Genomic DNA, 12,308 nt, shown 5'->3' with positions numbered 1-12,308 from the left:
TTTTTTTAAAGCAGCAATCATTTACAAGGTATGGTTTTGCCTTGTAAATAATTGCCGCTTTCAAAAAAGACATAATTCGGCCAGGAGGCCGCAGCTCCAGCCAACTCGGACATCATTTCATCTGGCCCATAATAGCAAAAATTGCGAGAACCGCATAAAATAGGTACCTTACCGTTTTCCCCACCCCAGTTCATAGAAAGGCAGTAATGTGTGGTGTTCAAGGGCAAATAACATTTCACAATTGTATTGCAGGATGATTGGCTGCAATTTGTAACAAATACCATAAGGAATTCTGTGAACTGTGATGGATATGGGTCTTCATTGGGATAGAGAGTGTAGCTATGTAACTCTCACACATAAGAAAGAATATTTCAGTTCTATGTTCTTCGTTTAAGGTAACTTCGACCCAATTAATTCTAAACAAATAATTAGAGATGAGCGCCGGAAATTTTTCGGGTTTTGTGTTTTGGTTTTGGGTTCGGTTCCGCGGCCGTGTTTTGGGTTCGACCGCGTTTTGGCAAAACCTAACCGAATTTTTTTTGTCGGATTCGGGTGTGTTTTGGATTCGGGTGTTTTTTTCCAAAAAACCTAAAAAACAGCTTAAATCATAGAATTTGGGGGTCATTTTGATCCCAAAGTATTATTAACCTCAAAAACCATCATTTCCACTCATTTTCAGTCTATTCTGAATACCTCACACCTCACAATATTATTTTTAGTCCTAAAATTTGCACCGAGGTCGCTGGATGACTAAGCTAAGCGACCCTAGTGGCCGACACAAACACCTGGCCCATCTAGGAGTGGCACTGCAGTGTCACGCAGGATGTCCCTTCCAAAAAACCCTCCCCAAACAGCACATGACGCAAAGAAAAAAAGAGGCGCAATGAGGTAGCTGTGTGAGTAAGATAAGCGACCCTAGTGGCCGACACAAACACTGGGCCCATCTAGGAGTGTCACTGCAGTGTCACGCAGGATGTCCCTTCCAAAAAACCCTCCCCAAACAGCACATGAAGCAAAGAAAAAAAGAGGCGCAATGAGGTAGCTGTGTGAGTAAGATAAGCGACCCTAGTGGCCGACACAAACACCGGGCCCATCTAGGAGTGGCACTGCAGTGTCACGCAGGATGTCCCTTCCAAAAAACCCTCCCCAAACAGCACATGACGCAAAGAAAAAAAGAGGCGCAATGAGGTAGCTGTGTGAGTAAGATAAGCGACCCTAGTGGCCGACACAAACACCGGGCCCATCTAGGAGTGGCACTGCAGTGTCACGCAGGATGTCCCTTCCAAAAAACCCTCCCCAAACAGCACATGACGCAAAGAAAAATTAAAGAAAAAAGAGGTGCAAGATGGAATTGTCCTTGGGCCCTCCCACCCACCCTTATGTTGTATAAACAGGACATGCACACTTTAACCAACCCATCATTTCAGTGACAGGGTCTGCCACACGACTGTGACTGATATGACGGGTTGGTTTGGACCCCCAGCAAAAAAGAAGCAATTAATCTCTCCTTGCACAAACTGGCTCTACAGAGGCAAGATGTCCACCTCATCATCATCCTCCGATATATCACCGTGTACATCCCCCTCCTCACAGATTATCAATTCGTCCCCACTGGAATCCACCATCTCAGCTCCCTGTGTACTTTGTTAAGGCAATTGCTGCTGGTCAATGTCTCCGCGGAGGAATTGATTATAATTCATTTTAATGAACATCATCTTCTCCACATTTTCTGGATGTAACCTCGTACGCCGATTGCTGACAAGGTGAGCGGCGGCACTAAACACTCTTTCGGAGTACACACTTGTGGGAGGGCAACTTAGGTAGAATAAAGCCAGTTTGTGCAAGGGCCTCCAAATTGCCTCTTTTTCCTGCCAGTATAAGTACGGACTGTGTGACGTGCCTACTTGGATGCGGTCACTCATATAATCCTCCACCATTCTTTCAATGTTGAGAGAATCATATGCAGTGACAGTAGACGACATGTCCGTAATCGTTGTCAGGTCCTTCAGTCCGGACCAGATGTCAGCATCAGCAGTCGCTCCAGACTGCCCTGCATCACCGCCAGCGGGTGGGCTCGGAATTCTGAGCCTTTTCCTCGCACCCCCAGTTGCGGGAGAATGTGAAGGAGGAGATGTTGACAGGTCGCGTTCCGCTTGACTTGACAATTTTCTCACCAGCAGGTCTTTCAACCCCAGCAGACTTGTGTCTGCCGGAAAGAGAGATCCAAGGTAGGCTTTAAATCTAGGATCGAGCACGGTGGCCAAAATGTAGTGCTCTGATTTCAACAGATTGACCACCCGTGAATCCTTGTTAAGCGAATTAAGGGCTCCATCCACAAGTCCCACATGCCTAGCGGAATCGCTCCGTGTTAGCTCCTCCTTCAATGTCTCCAGCTTCTTCTGCAAAAGCCTGATGAGGGGAATGACCTGACTCAGGCTGGCAGTGTCTGAACTGACTTCACGTGTGGCAAGTTCAAATGGCATCAGAACCTTGCACAACGTTGAAATCATTCTCCACTGCGCTTGAGACAGGTGCATTCCACCTCCTATATCGTGCTCAATTGTATAGGCTTGAATGGCCTTTTGCTGCTCCTCCAACCTCTGAAGCATATAGAGGGTTGAATTCCACCTCGTTACCACTTCTTGCTTCAGATGATGGCAGGGCAGGTTCAGTAGTTTTTGGTGGTGCTCCAGTCTTCTGTACGTGGTGCCTGTACGCCGAAAGTGTCCCGCAATTCTTCTGGCCACCGACAGCATCTCTTGCACGCCCCTGTAGTTTTTAAAAAAATTCTGCACCACCAAATTCAAGGTATGTGCAAAACATGGGACGTGCTGGAATTTGCCCATATTTAATGCACACACAATATTGCTGGCGTTGTCCGATGCCACAAATCCACAGGAGAGTCCAATTGGGGTAAGCCATTCCGCGATGATCTTCCTCAGTTGCCGTAAGAGGTTTTCAGCTGTGTGCGTATTCTGGAAAGCGGTGATACAAAGCGTAGCCTGCCTAGGAAAGAGTTGGCGTTTGCGAGATGCTGCTACTGGTGCCGCCGCTGCTGTTCTTGCGGCGGGAGTCCATACATCTACCCAGTGGGCTGTCACAGTCATATAGTCCTGACCCTGCCCTGCTCCACTTGTCCACATGTCCGTGGTTAAGTGGACATTGGGTACAACTGCATTTTTTAGGACACTGGTGAGTCTTTTTCTGACGTCCGTGTACATTCTCGGTATCGCCTGCCTAGAGAAGTGGAACCTAGATGGTATTTGGTAACGGGGGCACACTGCCTCAATAAATTGTCTAGTTCCCTGTGAACTAACGGCGGATACCGGACACACGTCTAACACCAACATAGTTGTCAAGGCCTCAGTTATCCGCTTTGCAGCAGGATGACTGCTGTGATATTTCATCTTCCTCGCAAAGGACTGTTGGACAGTCAATTGCTTACTGGAAGTAGTACAAGTGGGCTTACGACTTCCCCTCTGGGATGACCATCGACTCCCAGCAGCAACAACAGCAGCGCCAGCAGCAGTAGGCGTTACACGCAAGGATGCATCGGAGGAATCCCAGGCAGGAGAGGACTCGTCAGAATTGCCAGTGACATGGCCTGCAGGACTATTGGCATTCCTGGGGAAGGAGGAAATTGACACTGAGGGAGTTGGTGGGGTGGTTTGCGTGAGCTTGGTTACAAGAGGAAGGGATTTACTGGTCAGTGGACTGCTTCTGCTGTCGCCCAAAGTTTTTGAACTTGTCACTGACTTATTATGAATGCGCTGCAGGTGACGTATAAGGGAGGATGTTCCGAGGTGGTTAACGTCCTTACCCCTACTTATTACAGCTTGACAAAGGCAACACACGGCTTGACACCTGTTGTCCGCTTTTCTGTTGAAATACCTCCACACTGAAGAGCTGATTTTTTTGGTATTTTCACCAGGCATGTCAACGGCCATATTCCTCCCACGGACAACAGGTGTCTCCCCGGGTGCCTGACTTAAACAAACCACCTCACCATCAGAATCCTCCTGGTCAATTTCCTCCCCAGCGCCAGCAACACCCATATCCTCCTCATCCTGGTGTACTTCAACACTGACATCTTCAATCTGACTATCAGGAACTGGACTGCGGGTGCTCCTTCCAGCACTTGCAGGGGGCGTGCAAATGGTGGAAGGCGCATGCTCTTCACCTCCAGTGTTGGGAAGGTCAGGCATCGCAACCGACACAATTGGACTCTCCTTGTGGATTTGGGATTTTGAAGAACGCACAGTTCTTTGCGGTGCTTTTGCCAGCTTGAGTCTTTTCAGTTTTCTAGCGAGAGGCTGAGTGCTTCCATCCTCATGTGAAGCTGAACCACTAGCCATGAACATAGGCCAGGGCCTCAGCCGTTCCTTGCCACTCCGTGTGGTAAATGGCATATTGGTAAGTTTACGCTTCTCCTCCGACAATTTTATTTTAGGTTTTGGAGTCCTTTTTTTACTGATATTTGGTGTTTTGGATTTGACATGCTCTGTACTATGACATTGGGCATCGGCCTTGGCAGACGACGTTGCTGGCATTTCATCGTCTCGGCCATGACTAGTGGCAGCAGCTTCAGCACGAGGTGGAAGTGGATCTTGATCTTTCCCTAATTTTGGAACCTCAACATTTTTGTTCTCCATATTTTAATAGGCACAACTAAAAGGCACCTCAGGTAAACAATGGAGATGGATGGATACTAGTATACAATTATGGATGGACTGCCGAGTGCCGACACAGAGGTAGCTACAGCCGTGGACTACCGTACTGTACTGTGTCTGCTGCTAATATAGACTGGTTGATAATGAGATGTAGTATGTATAAAGAAGAAAGAAAAAAAAAACACGGGTAGGTGGTATACAATTATGGATGGACTGCCGAGTGCCGACACAGAGGTAGCTACAGCCGTGGACTACCGTACTGTACTGTGTCTGCTGCTAATATAGACTGGATGATAATGAGATGTAGTATGTATAAAGAAGAAAGAAAAAAAAACCACGGGTAGGACTAGGTGGTATACAATTATGGATGGACTGCCGAGTGCCGACACAGAGGTAGCTACAGCCGTGGACTACCGTACTGTACTGTGTCTGCTGCTAATATAGACTGGTTGATAATGAGATGTAGTATGTATAAAGAAGAAAGAAAAAAAAACCACGGGTAGGTGGTATACAATTATGGATGGAGTGCCGACACAGAGGTAGCTACAGCCGTGGACTACCGTACTGTACTGTGTCTGCTGCTAATATAGACTGGTTGATAATGAGATGTAGTATGTATAAAGAAGAAAGAAAAAAAAAACCACGGGTAGGTGGTATACAATTATGGATGGACTGCCGAGTGCCGACACAGAGGTAGCTACAGCCGTGGACTACCGTACTGTACTGTGTCTGCTGCTAATATAGACTGGATGATAATGAGATGTAGTATGTATAAAGAAGAAAGAAAAAAAAAACCACGGGTAGGTGGTATACAATTATGGATGGACTGCCGAGTGCCGACACAGAGGTAGCTACAGCCGTGGACTACCGTACTGTACTGTGTCTGCTGCTAATATAGACTGGATGATAATGAGATGTAGTATGTATAAAGAAGAAAAAAAAAAACCACGGGTAGGTGGTATACAATTATGGATGGACTGCCGAGTGCCAACACAGAGGTAGCTACAGCCGTGAACTACCGTACTGTGTTTGCTGCTAATATAGACTGGTTGATAATGAGATGTAGTATGTATAAAGAAGAAAGAAAAAAAAACCACGGGTAGGTGGTATACAATTATGGATGGACTGCCGAGTGCCGACACAGAGGTAGCTACAGCCGTGGACTACCGTACTGTACTGTGTCTGCTGCTAATATAGACTGGATGATAATGAGATGTAGTATGTATAAAGAAGAAAGAAAAAAAAACCACGGGTAGGTGGTATACAATTATGGATGGACTGCCGAGTGCCGACACAGAGGTAGCTACAGCCGTGGACTACCGTACTGTACTGTGTCTGCTGCTAATATAGACTGGTTGATAATGAGATGTAGTATGTATAAAGAAGAAAGAAAAAAAAACCACGGGTAGGTGGTATACAATTATGGATGGACTGCCGAGTGCCGACACAGAGGTAGCTACAGCCGTGGACTACCGTACTGTACTGTGTCTGCTGCTAATATAGACTGGATGATAATGAGATGTAGTATGTATAAAGAAGAAAGAAAAAAAAACCACGGGTAGGTGGTATACAATTATGGATGGACTGCCGAGTGCCGACACAGAGGTAGCTACAGCCGTGGACTACCGTACTGTACTGTGTCTGCTGCTAATATAGACTGGTTGATAATGAGATGTAGTATGTATAAAGAAGAAAGAAAAAAAAAACCACGGGTAGGTGGTATACAATTATGGATGGACGGACTGCCGAGTGCCGACACAGAGGTAGCTACAGCCGTGGACTACCGTACTGTACTGTGTCTGCTGCTAATATAGACTGGATGATAATGAGATGTAGTATGTATAAAGAAGAAAGAAAAAAAAACCACGGGTAGGTGGTATACAATTATGGATGGACTGCCGAGTGCCGACACAGAGGTAGCTACAGCCGTGGACTACCGTACTGTACTGTGTCTGCTGCTAATATAGACTGGATGATAATGAGATGTAGTATGTATAAAGAAGAAAGAAAAAAAACCACGGGTAGGTGGTATACAATTATGGATGGACTGCCGAGTGCCAACACAGAGGTAGCTACAGCCGTGAACTACCGTACTGTGTTTGCTGCTAATATAGACTGGTTGATAATGAGATGTAGTATGTATAAAGAAGAGAAAAAAAAAAAACACGGGTAGGTGGTATACAATTATGGATGGACTGCCGAGTGCCGACACAGAGGTAGCTACAGCCGTGGACTACCGTACTGTACTGTGTCTGCTGCTAATATAGACTGGTTGATAATGAGATGTAGTATGTATAAAGAAGAAAGAAAAAAAAACCACGGGTAGGTGGTATACAATTATGGATGGACTGCCGAGTGCCGACACAGAGATAGCTACAGCCGTGGACTACCGTACTGTACTGTGTCTGCTGCTAATATAGACTGGATGATAATGAGATGTAGTATGTATAAAGAAGAAAGAAAAAAAAAACCACGGGTAGGTGGTATACAATTATGGATGGACTGCCGAGTGCCGACACAGAGGTAGCTACAGCCGTGAACTACCGTACTGTGTCTGCTGCCAGTATAGACTGGATGATAAATAATGATATAAAATATATATATATATATCATTACTGCAGCCGGACAGGTATATATTATATAATGACGGACCTGCTGGACACGGTCTGTCAGCAGAATGAGTTTTTTAATTTTTATAGAATAAAAAAACCACACAAGTCACACGACGAGTGTACTTTTTCAGGCAGACATTCAATCACAATATACTATACTGGTGGTCAGTGTGGTCCGGTCACTGGTCACAGTGGTCAGTCACACTGGCAGTGGCACTCTGGCAGCAAAAGTGTGCACTGTTTAATATGTACTCCTGGCTCCTGCTATAACCTATAACTGCTCCCCAGTCTCCCCCACAATTAAGCTGTGTGAGCACAGTCAGATATTATACATAGATGATGCAGCACACTGGGCTGAGCACAGATATGGTATGTGAGTGTGACTGAGTCACTGTGTATCGTTTTTTTCAGGCAGAGAACAAGAACAGAACGGATTATTAAATAATAATAAATTATAAAACTGCACTGGTGATCAGGTCACTGGTCATCAGTCACCAGTATAACTCCTCCTAAGCTCCAGTAAGTAAATGAAGTGTCTCACTCTCACTCTCCTATCTATTTTAATTTCTAAACGGAGAGTACGCCAGCCACGTCCTCTCCCTATCAATCTCAATGCACGTGTGAAAATGGCCGCGACGCGCGGCTCCTTATATAGAATCCGAGACTCGCGAGAATCCGACAGCGTGATGATGACGTTCGGGCGCGCTCGGGTTAACCGAGCAAGGCGGGAAGATCCGAGTCGCTCGGACCCGTGTAAAAAAACATGAAGTTCGGGCGGGTTCGGATTCAGAGAAACCGAACCCGCTCATCTCTGCAAATAATGCAGTTTAGCCTTAAAAAGCACTTATTGGCAATAAAAGATGCCTCCTGTCCTGCTTAATGCAGGGTTTGGGGGGCAGGTATCTCTAGTAGAGCCCATTCTGAATGGTGGCCTTTTTATTTGATATATAGAAGCTATTATAGATCTCACTTTTTTTAAACCACTGTCAGTATAAATGTTATGAATGTTTGACTTTGTATTTATTCAATGGTCTTTGTATTCTTGAGCACATAAAGAATTACTGATGCACTTGTTTTGTGTTGCCACTTTTAGCTACTAGTTGGGATTGTGGCCTTCATTTCTGGCATTTTAACCCTTCTGCTCCCTGAAACACTTGGGATGCCACTCATGAACACGATGGAGGAAGCTGCAGAAATGCAAAAAAAGAAGGAAAGTGCAAGGAAATCACTGTCAGAATCAAATGGCATTGTGATGGAAAAATTACAGTCCTCAAGTACAGACCTCCCTGATGTATAGACTTTGAAGCTACTGATCATGTGTTATAAATAATCACAGGGATTGATTTCACGAACATCGCATAAGGCATACTGTAGTGTACATTGAAAACATTGTATTTCTACTAAGTCAATCAGTTAATGTGCTCAGATGTGAAGTCGTAGACATACATGCAGATCTAGGCCGAAGCCTGATGTTTTTAATGACATATTGAATAAAAAACTCAAACATTTTGCTGAAATACAAACTCCAACTAATTAGATAAATGATTGCCAGAACAAACAAAAAGCTAACATTTGTTGGACTATCCATTTGTTTGTGTTGAGAGAAAAGGTCACCTGTAGTATTCCCAGTATCCAATGTCACCCACACACAGCCAGTGCCAAGAGAAATCAGCTTTTTCATATGTTACCAAGTAACTAGTGTTTATGTACATTACTGCATTCACTTTATACTGGGATCATACATTCATAGCCAAATGTTTGGGTTTTTATACGTTGAAATCGGCACCAAAAGAGAAACAAGTTGCTGCTTTAGAGATGGATATATTTAGTTTTATATGATTCTTGAGTTTGTTTTATTGATTGCAATACACAGTGATATGCACTAGAAATGTTTAATCATTACAGATGCGGGGAATGAGTGGCAGAGTTGAGGAATTTATGTGCTAAGTATATGATTTTTCAAGCACAAGTTAATAATGTTTGCAAAGCATCCAATTATTAGTCTGTGTAAAGAAGTTAAACACATATGTGGTGTTGTAGAAAAAGTATAAGACCTTTATCGCGCTAAAGATATGAAGAGCTACACCGTAGGGGAAGTACCCCCTGTTAGACGGGGTACAATGGTTACGAATAAAAAAGAAATAAAGTTTCCCCAGGGAGCTAGTGATATTCTTTGGTATATCAAGAGTTTTCACTTCAAATAAAAAAATCATGAGAAATAGACTTATTTATTTAATAAAATACAGTAAAATAAGCTGTATCACAATATGTCCAAAGTGACAATCAACAAAGTTTCGTACAAATATTTGTGTTGGTAACAATTCAGTCACATATTAACATGATAATTGATCCTCCTTGAAGAGATGACAAAAACCGCTGTCTTAACCCAACGCGTTTCGTCCTACGGACTTCATCAGGGGTTATATTTATAATCTAAACAATGTGGAAAACATTCCATAAATATATCATTTTGTTTATCTACAATGTACTCCTATTAATTGCAATTATAATGTATACATACCAAAGGATCACAGTATGGACAAGCAACTTAGCGTGTCTTCAAAGATAAATAAAAACACTTAAAAGTGATATCGAACTAGATCACACCACATGGGATATCTGTAAAATTATAACATATATTATATATAAATAATGACAGGATAGGAATATATATGAGGAGGAATGGAGGATAGAAAACTGAATAAATGACAAATGGGGTTTTCTTTAGTGGATCAAATCTGACCTATTTGATCTATATTGACATAATAACCCAAGACAGTTAAATTGTTATAGGAAATTATTATATTCATCATTTATAAGCTAAATGGAGCTGTTGCAAAAACTTATCTTATTTATCATTTATAAACTAAAGTGGGGGACGTATTGCTACTCATTTTATGGTGATTTATAATTCCATAATCATATTAGTATGATACATTTATACATACCAATTAAGCACATTAGATGTAATTCATTCTGTGTTTATCCACTGAGCCAAACTATGTTTGGAGATTTCTGAGAGCAATTGTATTTAAACCTATAATGGAAAACACATTTCTAATACTATATGGGTATGATATATATTAAAAATACTGGCCCATAATTTTCATACATACCAATTGTGTTGAAAAATAGCTCATAGAGCAGCTTTTCACTAAATCGCGTCCAAACGTAGATTTTACACAAGGCAGAAAACTGTAAATGTACCTATGATGGAGTAGAGTGTATAAATAAGGGAATAATGATATAGGTACACAAATAATTCTGATCAGCTTTAGCTCTTTGTCAGAATTAATGTTTTAAGGAGGTATTCGTCATTACCCAAAATATACTGAAGGATTTTGTAGGAATTTGTTCATATCTGATTTAAAATAGCAGAAAGTATAAACTCTTTTCATCTAAATATTAGATATTATATTGATATTGAATACCTTCTTTTCTAAACCTCCAGGACTATTTACCAGAAATATTTATCATGTTAACATTTAGAAGCTATCCATTATAGAGAAAATACTATAGATCAACTAAAAAATGGATTTTGGATTATTTATATCCCTATTATCTAAACCACAAGATTTTTTAGAGCTAGTATTTAACTCCACACATTATTATCATCAGTATTCAATTCCAATTATTAACATCATTTGTAATTATACACCAATAAAAATATAGAGGGCCATGAGATCAATATGCTTACCTCTCTGCATCCAGTAATGCTCCTAGCTGCTGCACACAATCTGGACTGAGACTGCTGGGTTTTTAAACCCCACTACAAATGACATCACTTACTTTAATTGAATTAACTAAACTTAGAGTACTAACTGATTAATTTCCATACCTAATTGATATTATGTCCTGAATTCACTAAAATACAGTGAAGTGCTTGTTGTGGTGTTACCTTTAGTCCATGGGGAGTATTCCATTAGCGCCATCTTTTTCGGAGCTATCAAATGTACCCCTCTTCGTATTCAATTGGGGGCCATTTATGCTCGTTTTTAAGGCATTTTCGCCAATGCCTTTTCAATTCTTTTTCTTAGTGAAAAGGCATTGGCGAAAAATGCCTAAAAATCAGCAAAAACGGCCCACTAACTGAATACTCCTCTATTTATTTATTTTAAGAATGAGCTTATTTAGAATGAGATTTGGAGGAAACACTCCTCTCATATTATCCTACAAATGCTGTTCGCAAAATTCCTAAGAGAGCACTAGAGTAAATATTACTTTAAGACTTTATTCAAAATCTTCCTAATCTACATCTTACCTTACATATCGATACTGAAAAAAATTGCGCTCACCAGATTAGCAAAAGAACCGTTACAATTATTTGGGGTAATTTTTCTTAAAATATCAGTTTGCATCAGAGTGAAGTTTAGTTGAAGGCCATGTATTGTAGTATAATTGCTAAATGTTGCCGGTATACTTTGCTTATTGTCACAAATAAATGTCCGCAAAATACATCTTGGAGTATGTCTGTCCCTACTGTATTTAATTCAGCTTCAGAATGTTCTCTGATAACTTCCTCAATGTATCAACTGTTCTAGATATATCTTCAACTTTTATATTATACCATTATCGGGTACATTGTACTAATCAGTGGCGTGCGGTGAGGTCAGTGGCTGGTGAGGCACTGCAGCCATAATGTCCGCCGAGTCCCACCGATGACCCCTACCGCCATCGAGCCACTGTTCGCTACCTCCCCTGAGCCGATGCCCACTAAAATGTCTAAAACCCAGTTGGAGAGAAAACCTCTGACGTCACCAGGGCTGTACAGGGAACCCAAAATGTACCCTTGTGGGCTCACTTAATTCGCCGTGCTTTGGACACGGTGGCTCGCTCCGCTCACCACCAGGTTACTAAAGGGAGTAGTTGGTGGCGTGCAGAGTGAAAGAAGTATCCCGCCGGCCTAGCTCCTCCCCCTGACATCAGAGGTCCTTTAGCCCACTTGGTTCTAGCATCTACCATGCCCACTACCGCCACTGTCCCTGCGTGTGCCAAAGGCACACGTGCTCTCGGAAAACTGGGTGTG

At 42.4% G+C, this 12,308-nt stretch overlaps 1 protein-coding gene across 2 annotated transcripts in view; it reads left to right on the top strand.

Annotated features, from left to right (window-relative positions):
- SLC22A16 (solute carrier family 22 member 16) overlaps window positions 1-11,739 on the top strand; it is a 196,006-nt gene extending 184,267 nt beyond the window's left edge. For both annotated transcript variants that reach the window (XM_063917133.1, XM_063917134.1), the window contains one exon: window positions 8,376-11,739. In XM_063917133.1, coding sequence (XP_063773203.1) covers window positions 8,376-8,579 — 204 coding nt within the window. In that variant the 3' untranslated portion in view covers window positions 8,580-11,739. The remainder of the gene's footprint in view (window positions 1-8,375) is intronic.
- Window positions 11,740-12,308: the final 569 nt, after the last annotated feature.

The sequence above is a fragment of the Pseudophryne corroboree genome, chromosome 4 (genome assembly GCF_028390025.1).
Source record: "Pseudophryne corroboree isolate aPseCor3 chromosome 4, aPseCor3.hap2, whole genome shotgun sequence".
Taxonomy (NCBI): domain Eukaryota; kingdom Metazoa; phylum Chordata; class Amphibia; order Anura; family Myobatrachidae; genus Pseudophryne; species Pseudophryne corroboree.
The sequence above is the reverse complement of the archived record's forward strand: the minus strand, read 5'-3'. Positions and strand labels throughout refer to the sequence as shown.